The sequence below is a fragment of the Hemiscyllium ocellatum genome, chromosome 16, assembly GCF_020745735.1.
Source record: "Hemiscyllium ocellatum isolate sHemOce1 chromosome 16, sHemOce1.pat.X.cur, whole genome shotgun sequence".
Classification (NCBI taxonomy): domain Eukaryota; kingdom Metazoa; phylum Chordata; class Chondrichthyes; order Orectolobiformes; family Hemiscylliidae; genus Hemiscyllium; species Hemiscyllium ocellatum.
The window spans coordinates 57017207-57035917 of record NC_083416.1 but is presented as its reverse complement, the minus strand read 5'-3'; the positions used below and the strand labels follow the sequence as shown (position 1 = coordinate 57035917).

General features: G+C 38.5%; 1 protein-coding gene across 3 annotated transcripts in view; it reads left to right on the top strand.

Moving 5' to 3' along the window:
* Positions 1-11501: 11501 nt before the first annotated feature.
* Positions 11502-18711, top strand: part of fnip1 (folliculin interacting protein 1) — a 114448-nt gene continuing 107238 nt past the window's right edge. For all 3 annotated transcript variants that reach the window (XM_060837297.1, XM_060837298.1, XM_060837295.1), the window contains exon 1: positions 11502-11645. In XM_060837297.1, the coding sequence (XP_060693280.1) occupies positions 11557-11645 (89 nt within the window). In that variant the 5' untranslated portion in view covers positions 11502-11556. The remainder of the gene's footprint in view (positions 11646-18711) is intronic.

Here is an 18711-nt window from a genome sequence, read left to right as displayed (position 1 = left end):
AAATCTGTAATCAGTGCTGTGACCTCTGTTGTTTGCAAAAATATACAAATTGGAAGGGAAAGATTCCTAATGAAGGACTTATGCCCGGAATGTTAATTCTCCTGCTCCTCAGATGCTGTCTGATCTGCTGTTCGTTTCCAAATATATACAAATTATATGGATAAAAATGTCATTGGTCTGTTTAGTAAGTTGGTAGAAGATGTGAAAGTTGGTGGAATTGTGGATAGTGAGGAAGGATATCAAAGAATGCAGCAGGACATCGATCATCTGGAAAGTTGGGTGGAGAAATAAAAAATGGTGTTTATCCAAACAAGTGTGAAGAAATGCAGTTGTGGAGGTCAAGTTCAAGAGGGAAGTATACTGAAACTGGCTATATCCTTGGGAGCATTGATATACAGAGAGCTCTTGGAATTTCAGTCCATAGTTTCCTGAAAGTGGCAAAACAAATGTATATGGTGGTAAAGAAGGCATATGGCATGTTTGCTTTCATTGATCAGGGCATTCAGTATAAATGTTGGCACGTGCAAAAGTCTGGAACACACTGGCAGGGGAGGTGGTTGAAGTGTATACAATAGCAAAACTTGAGACATTTAAACAGACACATGTACAGGTAGAGAATAGAGGGAAATGGGTCATTTGTAGACAGACGGGATGTGTCTAGGGTAGCATTATGGTCAGTTCAGGCCTGGTGGGCTGAAGGCCTGTTCCTATGCTGTACTGTTCTATGTTCTAGTCTGTCCCTGGTTTTCACAATAGGACTGAGATGGAGCCAACTTATCTGTTCTTGATCTTTCTTTGATGTGGGTGGGGACCAAATTGAACTTGGCTGTTGAACAAGGTACAGGAAGCCTGCTGCTGATCCCTGTATGTCTGTGCCTTGCCATAATTACTTAGAGCAGGCACAAAAGTAATTTCCTCAATAAGGCATTGGTGGGAAATTGTTACAAGTTCAGAAAAAGGAACAGTTTAGAAGAAAAACATTTCATTTTGCAAAATGAGTAAACAGATTTAATATGTGGCATCTGGTATATATGGCAAAATCAATACTGCTGTTAGTATATAAGCATTTTTGAGCAGATATGATAGGGGACTTGAAACGTTGCCAGACTGTGGTATTGTAAAAGGCAGAAAGGGGAAAGCGTTCCAAGATTTATTCAGGAAAATTTCCTAAAGCACTGTGTCCAGCCGAAAGAAAAGCTCTGTTAGATGAGGACCAAAGCTTGGTTTGTAAATCTATAGCTGAGCAATAAAGTACCTTCAAAACAGAACTAGTTCAGGCACAGTCGACATATATTCCCTCAAAAGGGAAAGGTAGAGCAAACAATCCAGAAACTCTGGATTTAAAAAAAAAGGAAATTAATTTTAAAACTGTACTTACAGCAAGTGTCAGTTGTAAGTATGATGGAGAGTCTAGCTGAATGCAAAAGATTCAGAGGGAGATGGAAAAGCAAGTAAAAGCAGGCTGTGGTAGGAGGGGGTGAGTGAGAGACTGTCATCCATCTTGTGAAATGTGCCTATGCAAAGGAAGTCTGGCGAGAGATGCAGTGGATTTTGTTGAGGTTCATCCCAAGCAATTCCATTATACAGGAATGTGCTCTCCAGGCTGTTGCCCAGGAGACACATCAAGACAAACACTGATTGCATCTGGAGTACCATCAGCTCAGTGCAAAATGCTCTTTGGTCTGCCTGAAACCTGTTAGTCTTCCAGAACAAGGAGTTGACCTCGACTGAGTGTTGCTAACTGGCACATTTCAGTGCCCAGGATTGTTTGCTGAGGTGTGCACTAAAGCTGGGGCAGCTGCTGCCAAGGCATATTGACAAAAGACCACTGTCTGAGAGCTTTCTGCCAAAGTACAATGAGGGAGTCTGTGAAGTTATCATACCCTTTTGGTGCCTGAAATACATGGAACTAATATCTTGCTTTATTAAGAAATGCCTTTGTTGTAACTTCAGAGAAGGTCAAACCCTCATGTTTTTGTTTTCTATATGCAAAGACTGTACACAACATATGTATGTAAAGACTTTCTGAATATGTTTGCAATAAAATATATAAGTAGCAAAGAGGAATTTTGAGAAAATTCACATGTAGGGAATCCTAAAGGTTTCTACTGGTACATAAATAGTAAAAGATTAGCAAAAGGAAGTAGTATTGATTATAGATTGAAGAAGGTATTTACATATGAGAGTAGGGAGCACAGCTGAGGTGTTAAATGAATGCATTTTGCTTCTACCTTTACCATGGGGGCAGATGCTACCGTGGCCATGGTGAAGGATGAGGAAACTCTTGTCACCAGAAGGGTTCAAGGTGAGGTATTGGACAAACTTTAAGTATTTAATGGTAACAAGGCATCAGGACTGAATAAAATGCATCCAAGGATACTGGAGAAAGTGAGAATCAAAATTATGGATGCACTGCCATAGTCTTTCAGTCTGCCTGACATTTGATGTGCCAGAAGACTGGAGAATTGCAAACATCATACCCTTGATCAAATAAAGCCATAAGGATAAGCCCAGCAATTACAGGTCAGTCAGTTTAACTATGGTTGTGGGGAAGCTTTTTGAAACAATAATTTGGAACAGAATAAATAGTCACATTGATGTAGGTTCAACTGCAAGAACTAGCATGGAATCCCTATTCTAAGTCACATTCAACTAACTTGCTGGAATTCTTGATGATGTAACACTGATGGTTGAAGCATTTGATACAATACCATATAATATAGACTTGTGATCATATAGCTATACAGTATAGCTTGTAATGCAAAGTGCAGTAGCAATGTGGATACAGTATTATCTGAGTAGGAAACAGGGTCAGGTTAATGGTTGGTTTTCAATTTGAAGGAAAGTTTGTAGTGGAGGTGCCCAGGGGTAGGCACTCTTGCTTTTTCTGAGCTTTGACAAAGGATCAGTTAGACTCGAAATGTCAACTCTTTTCTCTCCTTACAGATGCTGCCAGACCTGTTGAGATTTTCCAGCATTTTCTCTTTTGGTTTCAGATTCCAGCATCTGCAGTAATTTGCTTTCATCTTGCTTTTTCTGATATATGTAACTGATCTAGATTGTGATATGCAGGGTACAGTTTCAAAGTTTGCAGAAAACATTGTAAATTGAATATGACAGTATAGAACTGAGAAAGGGATATTTATAACTTTGTGGAGTGGGAAGATAAATGGCAGGTATTAGGAGTTTTGGTCCAAGAACACACAATAAAAAAAATAATGAGTGCAGGAGTAGAGGGACCTGGATATATCTAGTCACTAAAGATGGCAGGACAGATGGGGACCACAGTTAATGAAACACATATCTTGGGCTTTATTAAATGATCATAGAATAAATGAAGGAGTATATGCTAAACTTCTATACATCACTAGTTATATCTCGGCTGGAGTATTATGTACAGTTCTGGGTGCGCTATTATAGGAAAAATATGAATGATTGAGGGTGTGCAGAAGAGATTTACAAGAATGGTTCCAGGGATGGGAAACTTCAGTTAGGAAGAGAGGAGAAAGCTCAGGAGATTTTGGTAAAGGTTTTCAAAATCATTGAATTGAATTAGTTTTTATTGTTATGTGTACTCACTCGCATGGGTAAGTGAAATGTTTAACAGCTGCCACTTATGGTACCATCTTAGGTACCTAGGCACAGAATCTTGGTACAAAGCAGAAAAATGGAGAGCAAGTTAAGTAGTTAAACATTACAGTTCTTACTAAAATGTAGAAAAACAAAGAAACACAGTTAATAGTTCAACATCACAGTTTGTAACACCAGACCTAATGCTGGGCTCACACTCCTCACAAAGGCTTGACCTCACCCCTACCACTGCCCCGGGTTGCCTGTTCCCGCTCTTGCCGTCGCTTGAGATGACTGCCATAAGGGACCTCCCTTGCCACCGACTTGCACTTCACATAAGATTAGACTTTATGTGATTTAATCTGGCAGCAGCTTCTCAGGATATATCTTTCACAGGACCCGAGTTAACAGTCATGAGGAGTTTGGTTAGAATAGACAGGGAGATACTGCTCCTGCTTGTAAAAGGATTGAGAATGAAAAACCACAGCTTTAAAGTAATTTGTAAAAGGAACACATGCCACTTGCAAGAATATTTTTGATTTGTATGAGCCTGGAACGCACTGCCTGTGATGGAGGCAGGTAAAATCGAAGCATTCATGAGAGCAGTATATGATTTTTCATATAAGGTGCAGGGATAAGAGAGAAGGTTAGAAATTTGCAGTTCATCTCAAATTCATTCAAAGAGTCAATGCAGACACCTAGGCCAAATGGCTGCCTCCTGTGCAACAACAGATGTGATTTTGTGGTGAATAATGTTCACTTGAACTGTAATGCCTTGGGTAGATTCATTGCCTCAAATCTTCTTTATTGATATTCATCTAAATTATAGATACCTCGTGCGGAAGGTTGCCCCATGAAATCTAAAACAGAATTAGGTCAGGAATGATCAGATTTTAAAAAACACTTGGGGGAATGTGGACTCCATTGGCAGGAGCCCTCTCCAGTTGCCCTTGAAAATAGTGATGAACTTCCTCCTCCGACTGCTACAATCTGTGTTGTAGGTCGACCCACAATGCCATTAGGGAGGGAAATTCAGGATTTTGACCCAAAGGCACTGAAGGAATGGTGGTATATTTCCAAGTCAGGATGGTGAATGACTTAGAAGGAATTTACAGGTGGTGGTGTTCCCATGCATCATCTGCCCTTGTCTTAGATGGAACTGGTTTTAGCTTTGGAAGGTGTTGGTTAAAAGCCTTGGTGAATAGCTGGAGTGCATCTTGTGTATATTGCTGCAACTGAGGTAGTAGAGGGAGTATGTGATGGCAATCAAGCAAACTACTTTTCCTCAATGGTGTCAACCTTCATGACTGTTGGATCTCCATTTATCTAGGCAAGTGGAGTATTCTATCTCACATTCTTGAGCTATGCCATGTAGATTATGGATAAGCTTCAGGGAATCTGGAGATGAGTTACTTGCTACATGATTATTAGTCTTTGACTTATTCTTGTAGCCACTGCATTTATGTGGGTCGTCTAGTTCAGTTTCTAGTCAACAGTACTTGCCAAGATGTTGAAAGTGGAGGATTCAGTGACAGCAGCGCATTAAATGTCAATGGTTAGATTCTCTCTTGTTGGAGATGATCATTGACTAGCATTTGTGTGGTGTTAAATCCAGCTGTAGACTGGATTTTGTCTAGATATATGTCAAAGTTGTAGTTACACTGGTACAGCTTAGCTTTGGGTGCGGCAAGTTCTGGAGCACAAGTCTTCAGTACTATTGCCAGAATGCTGTCAGGACCGTTGCAATATCCAGTGCCTCCAACCATTTCTTGATGTGATTGTTTGTGTATAACTTATGAAAACAACTTGTTTGCTGTTCCGAGGAACAATCTTTTATAGACCAATGCACAGAGCTTATCTTATGATTATGCTCTAATTATAAATTAATAGTTGTAACATTGGTACTGAAAATGTGTTGCTGGTTAAAGCGCAGCAGGTCAGGCAGCATCCAAGGAAAAGGAAATTCAACGTTTCGGGCATAAGTCCTTCATCCTGATGAAAGGCTTATGCCCGAAATGTCGAATTTCCTGTTCCTTGGATGCTGCCTGACCTGCTGCGCTTTAACCAGCAACACATTTTCAGCTCTGATCTCCAGCATCTGCAGACCTCACTTTTCACTAGTATCATTGGTAGGAATGATATTCTCTCCAGAATAGTTGCTCTATGCTTGCATTTGATATCTATATCAAAAACTCCATATTCCCTGATGTGTTCTCTTCGGCTAATGGTAAGTAACAGATTGAGTATTGCAGATTCAATTCACCTGAAAGCGTCAAACAGATTTTGAAAAGGTTTAGACTACTAACTTTTCAATTACAGATAACCATATATGCAACCTCGCATTTGCATTGCTAAACTATATATGGCAGTCGGTCATGTGGTTTGTGTCCTGACAATTGATTCAGTACCATATCAAGCTCTTTAAAAATGTTTTTCAAGCAATAATACATTCCCTATTCCCAAGATAAAATAACATACTGTGACTGTTTGTGGACTTCAACGTAGTAGCAAAACTATTTACACAATAAATAAGAAAATTTAGTTGTCTAAAAGTCTCTGTGTAAGTTGCAGGTGGTTTGATAATCCTTTTGGATCTTGTTGTGACATAACCTTCCAGAAATTTAGACTTCTTGCTTGGATGTTTTAGATTTGTAGGTTTGTTGGACTCTTGCAACATGTTGATTTTTTGGCCTGATGATCATCCACACCTTCATTATCCAAGCTTATTTTTGTGTGTTGTGCACAGCTGGAGCATTGTACAGTTCCCTAATGTAGCTTCTGTTTCTCCCCAATGTTTCCACAACTGGTGTTGTGATTTTGTAAAATCGGGGTCCCTGATCATTTTGGATACCTCTGCAGGTATGCCTCTTAACGGGTAACATTGTTGCCTGTTAAGAATGTATGACTTTGACCACCTTTCCAATACGTAGATTCAGCAGTTCCACATCTGCATGTTAATCCTGCACCATCTTAATTGTTCCTCGCTATTGAAAAGTTTGCGCACTATTAGGTGATGGTTTGACATGGTTCTCCTAATTAGCCTTCCACACATGATAAACGTTGGTATCAGTTAGCCCATGTCCAGTGTCCTATGCTGGCAAATGGGATTAGAAGAATTTGGGATATCTGGTTGGCATGGATGAGTTGGACCGAAGGGTCTGTTTCTGTGCTGTACATCTCTAGGGCTCTATGTCGAAGTCAGATCCCTGCATTTCTCTTATAAGATGTTGTAGTCTACATGATGCAGGAAACAATTTTGAACAGTTTGTAATTGCTTTCCAGATAGGGGCAGTCTATAATAAGTATTGCATGCTGTATGTTGGAATAATGGAATTGCACTTGTGATAGATTTTTGGGATCCAAATTCAATTGATTTAATATGATACATTCCTAGCCCTTCCTGAAATGCATCAGCTTCCAGGATTGTCATCTTTCTTGGGTTGTAGAACTGTAGGATGTATGTTTTTGCTGACAACACTTGCTTGATGGTCCTCCTGCCATACATATGGTAAATTTTTCATTACGATCTCTGAATGACGATGTTGTGTCAAAAAAATTGATAAGGTATTAGGAAGTTCAAAAATCTGAGATGTCCTCCACTTTCATCTTTGTCTGGATCAGGGTGGATCCCACAACATCAATTGATTCAGCCAAAAATCATGGCTTGGCCTTCATTCATCAAGCATTTGTTAACATTTTGAGTCCAATGACCCTTCAGAATTCTTAACTTGCTCTTTTATGTAATTGTTGCATAATCTGGGAGAGCGAGAAGTGAGGTGGAATGCAGCATCACCTTTGAAGTTTGGCTGAGTATAATTGTTTATGTCCTGGACTGACTCAATGGTGAGCATTCTTGGTCTCTTCTGCAATTGTTATCTCAGTGAGGGATCACAATATTGTGATCTATGCAGACCAGTAAACCAGTAGTTTACTTTTACATGAAGCTAATTTTTCCGCTTTCGCATGGGGACGTGGCACATTGTCTCTTGTCCTCTTCAGACATGACTGAGGTATTGGCTCTACACAGCACTGAATTTCCAGTTGCTATCTTTATTTTCACTGCTTATCTGATTCTGCAACAGCTAATCTAAAAAGCATGAATCTATCCTTTGCTTAAAAAGCTTAAATTTGAATAGGGTACCTTTTGGCCTTCCAAATCATGTCAGGGAATTTGGTAGCCGATTTATTCTTACGCTAACAATGTCTAGTGGTTACTTTTTAAAAAAGTCCTGTCCTATTTTGTATTCCTTGCTACAACTCAAGTGTTAACTGTTCAAGTTGTGATTTTTTTTTACTGCAGTACAAATATAAATGTGATTTCAGAGCTGCTACAAGTCTCGTCTGAGGTTTTCTCCTGTAGTTTTCAAGCTTATTCCTAGTGCTGCACACCATATCATATTTTCTTGTGTTATTCTGAAGTAAAATAGATGGTGTAGTATGTATTCAATTTACTTAAAACTCAAAGAAGTTTAATGACAGTTCAGACCACAATTTTTCAGTTTCACATAACTATGCTTCATGGACATGACAGCTGAGCATATGGTTTACATACAAGACCTTGGCTCATCATTATATCCAACTCACAGCATTAACACAGTGCATGCATACTGTTATTGTCACTGCCAATTAATAACTGTGTACTAAAGTGTGCAAAAACTGCCTGTTATGTTCCAAAGAAGAATCCTATTTGAATCAAAGTTAACTGTTTCTTTCATAAACACAGAACTAGAGAGCTGGAGAACTGGACCAAATGTTCCAAGAACATATTGCCCATCCCACCACGGTGATGGGAATTTAAATCCTATTATTTTAAATAATATATTTGGAAATAAGATACATGATATCCATGAAATTATTGGATTGCCATAAAATACTATCTGGTTCATAAAAGTTATTTAGAGAAGGACATCTGCTGTTATTAGCACCCACTTTGGTCTATATGTGACTCCAGACTTACAATAATATGGTTATCATTTAACTGATCTCTTAATTGGTCTAACAAGGCACTTAATTGTACATACCTGTTGCAAAAAAAACCTTTTAATCATCTAGGATTGCAACATCTTGCTAAGTCTAAAAGTGGAAGAATGGCACAATACTACTGGGATCTTCCATTTTGTATTTCATGTTATTTGATGAAAATTTATCAAAAGCCTTTGCTACAGAAATAAATCCTCTACTTGAGCAAAAATAAACACTGACCATGGGGAATCTTCCTTCAACTTCTGTTCTGCATATGGTATCCAGAAAGTTGTCTAGCTTAAGTCACCCAGAGTTCTTGATTTCTTTTACTTGTGTGTCACTTTGTGCCTTTTAGGCTTTGGTATATTTGTATAGGTTTTTAAAAATCCAAGTATTTTATTTGAGCATCCTAACTCTGTTAATTGCAAACTTACAAAATTATAGGTCCTGATCTCCAGTCAAGAGAAAGGTTAAAATCTTGAAAATCAAAATTCTTCCTTTTTTTTTCAATTCACACATGGGACGAGGGCACCGCTGACTAGGCCAGCATTTATTGCCCATTTCTAACTGCCCAGAGGGCAGTTAAGTGGCAACCACATTGCTGTGGGTCTGCAGTCACATGCAGGCCAGACCAGGTAAAGATGACAGTTACCTTCCCTAATGGACATTCGTGGACTTAAAAGAATTATGGTCATCACTGGAGTTTTCATTTCTAGATTTCTAGTGAATCCAAATTCCACCATCTCCCATGGTGGGATTAAAACCTCAGATGATTAGCTGGGTCTCTGGATTAATAGTCCAGCGATAATACCGCTAAGCCCTGCCTCCCCTGTATTGCCAGGTACTATATGACTGATTTATTGTTGTCACATGTACAGTAAAAAGTGTTCTGTATGTTATACCGGCAGATTGCACCGAACAAAGTGCATCAGGGTACCAGAAAAGAGAGCAGAATACACTGTTACAGCTGCAAGGAAAGGGAGGAGGGAGAGATCAGAATTACCATTTGAAGATCAGAATAAACAATTGACATAAGTGGACAAAACTCACTAAAAACATGCAGCAGCCTATAAGCATTAGAAACATTTTATGCAGCAGAATTATTACATCATAATGTTTTGTTAATGACAAGGTAGGGGAGTTTGTCCACCAGAAGAAATGTGACAAGAATGGATGATTAATTAGAATTAGGCCACATTAAATTGAGGAATGTTCTTTTCTTCTAGAGCTAGAACAGTAGCAGAGGTCTCCCAAAGTCCTTTGAATAGTCCTCTAACCTCCCCAAACCTGACCTGATCTCTCTCTACACTTACATAACACAAGCAAATTATCCATATTTGACTATAATGAATCATTTCCCAGCGATCTCTGGTTTCTGCCTTCTGCAGCCAAATTACTGCTGAACAGCCACATAATTAATCTGCTCATGTAGCAGCGGGAGTCTTGTCTGTTTTAGGCCCTACCATTCAGTTCGATATGGTCTTCATGTCCTTGAAGTATCAATGCTGTCGGGTGAATGTGTACCTTTCCATTCCATCCTAATTGCAAATAATTCAGAATTAAAAAAATCTTTTTGCTTGTTTCCAATTTAAAAATAATGGTGGATCTGTTTACTTTTCTAACATTGTTCAAAACGATCTTCAAACCACTTACATCGTACCTCTCAGTTGCTGGGAATTACCCTCTGTTGGGCTTGAATGAAATTGCATTTTGGAGCTAGTGTTCTCCTATGGGTGCAGGTACACCTGCTGGCACATGCCGAGCTCTCATTTTAGGAAGGATAGTTACTGCCAAGAGAGTTCTTACGCACTTAGGTCAATTTCAAACCAGGAAAGATAATGCGGCGCACACTACTTAGTTTCACTTTCTCACCAGTTTCAACTATAGCAACTACTATAAAGCAGATTACGAGAAACCTGAAAAGTTTTTCGACACATCATGCATTACAATTGGAGCTTTAAAACCTCACAGAAATTGCTGGAGAAACTCAGCAGATCTGAAACTAATATGGAGAGAAAGCGTTAAAGCTTCGAGTCCACTGTCCCTTCTGATGCGAAGCTGATGTCATGCTTTGGCCAACCAAACTATTTCATGTTGGAAGTAAAAATTGTCCAACGGATGACAATCTGCGACATCGGTTTTATGGACTGAATTTAAAATCTGCCCATTGGATGTTTATTTTCTTGTATTTAGTATAAAATAAAAAGGTAAATGGTACGAGTTAAGGGTTTTCAGGAAAAGGGATTTTATTTTACTGGCTCATACACCCTGCCAGTAAATGTTAAGACAATCAAAGACTTTTTTTTGGTAATGCAGTGAACAGGTAGGACTTGTATAACTCATGAAAACAATAGTTTACGAAGAATATATGTTAACTTTTTTATACAGAAGGGGACTGAGGTAAGTTATTTTTTTAAAAAAACTAAATGGAAAGCCGACTCAGTCGACACGGTGAAGGTTACTGCAGCTCGGCTGTTGTTTGTTATAAATTTCTGAGGTTAATTTTTTTTCTCCCATGCCTGCCTTATTTGGTGATTAAAATTATTGGCCAGCGCACACAGCGGGATATAACTAGAACACCATCCTCTCCGGTGTGTGGAATAAGCGTGTTAAAAATTGTATTTGAATCTACTTGCATATGTGTTGCAGTTCGTAAATGGTAGACTGAAGAAAACTGTAGTTTCGTAATGCATATATAAACCAGCGAACCCTGAATGGTATGAAGAAGTTGAAGTATTTACTGCTGGTCGAGATCAAGAAAGACACCAGTTCCTTGCACGCACTGAACACTCCCCTAAGAAAAAAAACCAAAACATTGAAAAAAATCTCACTAAACATGTGGTTACACGACGCGAAGCAGCCAATAATTACATTCGGTACAGAGCAGGTCTGTCGACAGAGGGCCAATGAAAGAAATCGTTTGGAGTTTTCCTGAAGCGGCGGCACCAAGCCAGCCTCAGTCATATGACAGTGAAGCTCGATGGGGTAGTGAGTTACACTCCGATTCTCACACCTACGGGAAAAATGCCACCGACTTTATTTCAGAAACTGTTTAATAAACGGAATGGCTTACTTTCCCCAACCAAAGGTTTGAAGGAAGACAGTTCCTTCAGGTAAGAACCATGATTGGAGGTGTTTTGAATGCTTCCTCTTAGGGAAGAATCACATCAAAGAGTATCTAGTTAAAATGATACAGTGAGTGAACGCGATGCTGCCTGATACATTGTAGCAAGATTACGGAAGTGTGTTTTAGCGCTGAATTGATACATATTCTTTGTGTTTCTTCCATCGTTTTGAGTTTCGTTTGTGAATCGTATTTATTGTGAGACTTCCTTTACTGGGCGTTTGTTATTCTTTACCTTTTTGAGGAGAACGCCTTTGGACGTGTAGTTCCCAGTGGTTGGGTGGACCTACACGTGTGTTCTCCTCTTGTGACAATTATTGAGATAAAGACTTGGCTGAAAGTCAAAAAGTGAAGAAAAAAAGACGTCTTCAAGCTTGGAGAGAAATAAATCTGAAGAATACAGACGTCGGTTTGATGGTTTTTTTAAAACCCAATCTTTACATTAAAATATTTGTTTTGCTTTCTCCATGGGTCGGTTGGGTTTCGGATGTTAGACGATTGCTTGTTTTTTTTAAAAAAATACATTTTTTAAAAGCTTTTTAAAAAAAAATTCCCCCCAATGATTGATTGATTTGGCACACATGAGCAGATGGATCGTGATATCTTACTGTTTATTTCCTCTTTTAAAGCTGCATCATACTGAAAGTAGATAATTAATGGAATTGCATGGACTACACTGTAGTATAAACAATCTAATAGGAACTGATTAGAATACTGACAAATACAATATGTCATAAACCTGATGTTTGTTTTATATTTTAGTGAAATGGAAATTAGTTGTTAGCGATTTTTGAAAAATTAATTAAGGTGGAGTTTAACAGTAATGGCTATATATGACACAATGTTTCCAGATGTAATATCCAGAAGAATTTTGTACCTCACTTTCAGGCCCCAATCAACAAAGGGGGCACTTTTGCAAAATGAGCAGTCAAGAGTAAAGGGGAGGGAATTCATGTAACTGCTAAATATTTGCCAAAACACGTTTTTAAAACCATGTTACTGTTATGCAGACAAGGATTGCATCTTCAGCCCATACTCATTTAGTAGGCTTCTCCTATTGATAAACATCGCAGTTAGTCTTCATATCATTAACAGTGCAGTGGATCTTTACCCACTCATGAATATCTTCTAGTAGCGTACATAGAGTCATGGATTTGTGTTCGCTGTCAATTTCAAGAAACGTATAACTAGCAGATAACTAAATTGTTAAACAATTGTTATGATTCCAGTAGATGTTATTACTGAATAAGTCAGGTCTCAAAAGTGAAACCTGGCAAGATGTATCAAAACTTTTATTTTTGTAATTAATTACCATGATGATTAGTCACTGAACACATTCACACAAAGCTGCCATATTCTTTGACACAAGGTAAAGTTACCATAGTGCTAACAGTTATAGGACTGCTCTCAGAGACGACCGGTAAGTTAACCTGATGGTCATGATGCTCTAGGCGAGGAGAGAGGTTGAGAAGGAGAGTCCTTCTTGGTTATCTCAGCTGATGTGGGAATTGAACCCATGCTGTTGGCATCGCTCTGCATCACAAACCAGCCATCTAACTGTTAGCTGACCAATAAGCAATAACTTTGACTCTAATCAAGAAAGTTAGCAGAGAGATGTACAGCACAGAACCAGACCCTTCAGTCCAATTTGACCAGATATCCTAAATTAATCTAGTCCCATTTGCCAGCACGTGGCCCATATCCCTATAAACCCTTCCTATTCAAATAACCGTCCAGATGCCTTTTAGATGTTGTGATTGTCCCAGCCTCCAGCACTTTCTTTGGCAGCTCGTTCCATAAATGCACCACCCTCTGTGTGAAAAGGTTGCCACTTCAGTCCTTTTTAAATCTTTCCCCTCTCACTCTAACCTATGCCTGTAGTTCTGAACTCCCCCACCCCAGGGAAAAGATCCTGTCTATTTCCCCTATCCTTGCCCCTCATGATTTTATCAACCTCTATATATGCTACATTTGCATATTAGCCTTTTGTGATTCACACACTAGAACAGCCAGATCACTCTGCAACCTTTTGCCATTTGGAGGATGTACTTTTCCAATTCTTCCTGCCAAAATGGACATTTTTACATTATTTCTTATACGTTCCTTTATAATAAAATGAAGTTTTTGTTTCCTTTACATTATGTAACAGTGCTTATTATTGCACTGTCATTTAGATCCATTTTACCTTTAAGAAAAAGGTTCGCATCTTCGCCTAGTGAAAGGGAACACGAGTCCTTAAAACAAAAGCAACATAATGTTGCTTCATATTGAACACCTGTTGGAAGCCCTGATGTTGCAAAATGTATTGTAGGTGGATGACTTCAGTGCCCATTGCCAAATGGGGTTCAGTAGCACTGACCAAGCTGATATGGTTTTGCTCAGCAATATACTTCATATTGGTGTTGTTGGAGCACTTCATCTGATGATGGACCAGCGCTCCAAAAGTTTGTGATTTCAAATAAACTTGATTAGATTAGATTACTTACAGTGTGGAAACAGGCCCTTCGGCCCAACAAGTCCACACCGACCCGCCGAAGCGCAACCCACCCATACCCCTATGGTTACCCCTTACCTAACACTACGGGCAATTTAGCATGGCCAATTCACCTGACCCGCACATCTTTGGACTGTGGGAGGAAACCGGAGCACCCGGAGGAAACCCACGCAGACACGGGGAGAATGTGCAAACTCCACACAGTCAGTCGCCTGAGTCGGGAATTGAACCTGGGTCTCAGGCGCTGTGAGACAGCAGTGCTAGCCACTGTGCCGCCCACATTTCTCGCAGGAGGCACTGAATGACTGATTCACAAATTATAAAGTCTCTGATTTATTGGTTAAAATCCATAGTTTAAGCAACTGATGTTGGAAAATGAACTGGATCACACCTATATACTGTTAAACTACCTGGAAGCCAATCTCAGTTGTTGGCAGGCAAAAGGCCTTTTTCATTGACAGCTGTTTGTCACTGCATACACCAATCAGCTACTTGTTGCAGGTTGAATCTCACTTCGTAGCCAATCCCTGCAGCCAGTTCATCCGCAACTAACCTTTCTCCACCGGGTGAACAAACAAGAGTGTAGAAAAGCACTTTTAGAATAGGTTGATAGCTTTTAAACAGTGCACAAATCCTACCCACAATTTCAAAATCGTCTTTTTCCCATTTTGGTCCACAATCAAAAATACAGAAAAATAAAGATTTTTTTACACCTTAATGCCTCCTTTGGAATGTCCATTATATTTTCCTGTTCAGTTGTGAAGATTCTTCACTTTGTTATGGAGATAAATAACTTCTAAGAAAATCTCAGCACACTTGACATCCACAAAGCACCTGTTCTTCCATCATACGGCTTATGTTATCTGTTCATTTTGAAAATGATAGCCTGATTAATTGTTCTCAAATGAGCAATGATAATACCTTTTTTATTACAAGATGGTGATCTAATAAATCTACATTAATCATCAGTAGAAGCAATTATTTTGTTTTGTCATTAGTTGATTTTCATCGCTAATCATTAGCATCATAGATTGGAGTTTTCACAATGCCATATCTCCCCCAATATTGGCTAATCAAACACACAATATCATGGAATTTTAAAGGGCAAATTGCATTCAGCACAGCACAAATCAAGTTTCAGAGATCTTGTGCTCGGTGTGGGTTCTGCCCACAAACTAGACATGCCCCAAATGCAAATTAATCAACGTTGGGAGTATCAGATAATTGTGCTCATTTGAAAGCTTTTGAGGAAGTTCCACAAAACTTAAGCTGAAGAACTTGAGCACAAGAACTGTAATATGTTTTACAAGATCTTTGACTGATTATTCTTGTAAATTTGTCAAATTGACTATTGTACCTCAATCTAAATGGTTGATATTTTCAGCCTCTTAGGTGATGAATTGATAACGATTTAAAATGCTTATCTTACTGAAAAACGTGTTCTTAGGTATATTGCTTAGACTGTACCAAATTACCCTTCTTAAATATTCCAATTATATTTAATAAATTACATTAAATAAAAATTTTGCTATTCCATCTGATTATGCAGTTCGTGGGCAGGTTTGACTACCATCATAGTCAAACTCTGTGAGTGAGTGGAAACTCTGGGTTGTGAGCAAAGAATACTGCTCAAAACATCCACTGTGTGTCATTACTACAACGTACATTTTCCAGGAAAGTATGAAAATTTCTGCACTGCTATGCCTTGAACCCTGAAGGATAACTCATTTCCAGCATTTAAAAAAATAATTATTTGTAGATGTCTTATCTTCGAAATAATTGATGTCCAATTTGTTGTCTAAAAGTTGCTTTAATCACAGTTGCTGTGTAGACTGAACCAAAAGAGTGCTGGTAACTTGGGAGATATGACTCGTGTTGCACAAGAAATGCAAATTTAATTGGAGGGTTTTAAGCTGAAATAGGCATTAACCTTTAATTTTGAAACTAAATTATTAACAATTATTTTGTTGTTATAGCTAGATTTGCTTTAGTTTGGCTTTTGTTTTAAGCCTATTTGGGAACATAGATTTTGAAATAATTAGAAATAGATCTCCTGGCTGTTTCTTGATGGTTCTGACTGGAAATTGTTTATACTCGCACGTCTATGTTGTGCACATCACAGAAATTTAAGAGTCTGGTACAAGTAGTTAGGAAAGCAAATATTATATTAGCCTTTATTACAATGGGATTGGAGTTTTAAGAATAAAGAAACCTTTCTGCAGTTTTTATATGGTGTGTTAGTGAAACCACTCTAGAATATTGTGAGCTAGTTTGGATCTCCTTCCCTAATATGTAGTGTAAAACCCAAGTCAGTTACAATTACTGAAAGTTAAGAGAGCCAATAGAAAAATTTAATAGTCCTGATCATTTATAAGACCATTCCAGATACAAGTATATTTTCATAAGTTTGTTTGTTGTTTAAGGTTAATCAAAACCAGTATAAAAGAATGATACTTAAAAGCAGTGGTTTTCAGTTGATCCAATTTGGAATGCCAGCGCTCATTTCTGGCTGACTGAGCAAATACTTTTTCGTCTTCTATCTGAGGTATTTTCTATGTCCTAAACCAATAAGAATTGCACACTTTAACTCTTACAATCCTCTACTCCCTGTGTATGATTAGGGACATCCAGAACTTGAATTGGCTTGCCAGTGTATGAAGTGTTGATAGTAAATCTCATTGATTAGTGTGCACTCAGTTCCAAATTGATGTTTTTAAAAATGATTGTCATATTGTTTTTAACATTTCTGTTGACTGTCTTCTATTTTGTCCTTCATCAATCAGTTGCTTTTATGATCTTTGTCCCTCTTTACTTACTAAATTTATACCAAAATGATGTGGCAGTAGTGCAGTGACTGCTATAGTGGAGTATAATATCTACTTAGAATCGATAGTGTCACACCCCCCCCCCCCCCCCCCCCCCCCCCACACACCGTGTCCCAACTAATATCTTAGCTTTTGAAATAAAACTATCTGTATCTCTTAACTGCAAGAAACACGTGTGACTCCACAACAACTGTTATGTTAAAACTTCACTCAGTCTAAGTAACATTTTCAAGATACAGCTGAATACATCAAGCTCAAAATATGTCTAACAGTGACAAAACTAAAGCCATTTTAAAACTTTAGCTGTATTCTTGGGTAAACATTATTTCACCTGGATCATAAAAGCCTTCATAAACCCAAGACCTTACCTTTTTTAACCTGAGCAATATGGCTATTCTTTCGTACAGAAAATATTTTTCAAGTAATCAGTTAAATAGATTGTAAATTAAAATCTCATTTACCCCTGACAAAATTATTGATCATTGAAAAAAATTCAATCATACACTAGAGGGAGTACAATGAAAGTTCACTCCACTTTTTCATTCATTCATGGGATTTGTGTTTTGCTGGCAAGCTTTGCACTTAATGTCTTCCTAATTGCCCAGAGAGTGGTTAAGAGCCAACCAAATTACTGTGGGTCTGGAGTCACTTATAGGCCATACCATGTAAGGATGACTGAATGCTTTCCCTAAAATACATTAATGAATGAGATGGGTTTTTATGATGATCAACAGTGGTCACCATTTGGAGAGCTTTTCTTTCTTTCCAGATTTTTATTGAAATCAGGGTTCACCATCTACCAAGATCGGATATGAATCCATGTCCTTAGAACATTAGCCTGTGGCTCTGAATTTCTAACCTAATGATGATAACACGACACCAACATCTCCCTATGAACAGACCGAGACCATACAGATGATTGGGGAGTGTTGTGAAGGGTTATCTTTTTGCTGGATTCTAGACCAGGGGTAAAGGTTTAGGGAGGTAGGCCTCTCTCTGACCCATTGGAGAAATGACCATCTGATAACAGAATTTACAGTAACTTATACTAGTTTCTGAGATGAAAGAATTTACTGAGAAGAGACAGAGTCCACTATCCTTATGTAGAGTTTAGATGAGTGAGAGGTGATCTAATTGAAGCATAATATAACACTCTTTTGATAAGTAGATGCTTGAAGAATATTTCTCCTGTCTGGAAGTTAGAAGGAATCAGCCACTTAGGACTGAATTGAAAAATTTCTCCAATCAAAGGACAAGAATTTTTCATCCTCTGCTTAGAAGGCTGAGGCTTCTCTATTCGGGTATATTTAAAATAGAGAGTGATGAATTTTTGGATACTGGGCAAGTCTAGGAATATAAGAACAGTTCAGGAATGTCGGATTGTGCTCTGACAGCTAATTGAATGACCAAGCAAACTTGACTGGAATGGCTGACTCCTGATTTGATTGTTTCATTGCTCTTGGGTACATTTTGTAGATGTGAAAGAGATGGTGCAACTCCGGTGCACGGGACTAGTACGGTTTTCTCCTCGTGTTCACAGTTTCTACATACGCAATTCATTATCTTAACATAGACTTTCTGGCTTGTAAGTGATACCTGATGATGGATCAAAAATCAGAGGACCAATAACCTTCAATTTGTAACAGCTTGCCAGATAAGACTAAGAACTATAGAGTCCTAGTATTATTTTCTACTGGCTGAATTAAATGGGTACGTGGAGCAGGCACATCTTGGGT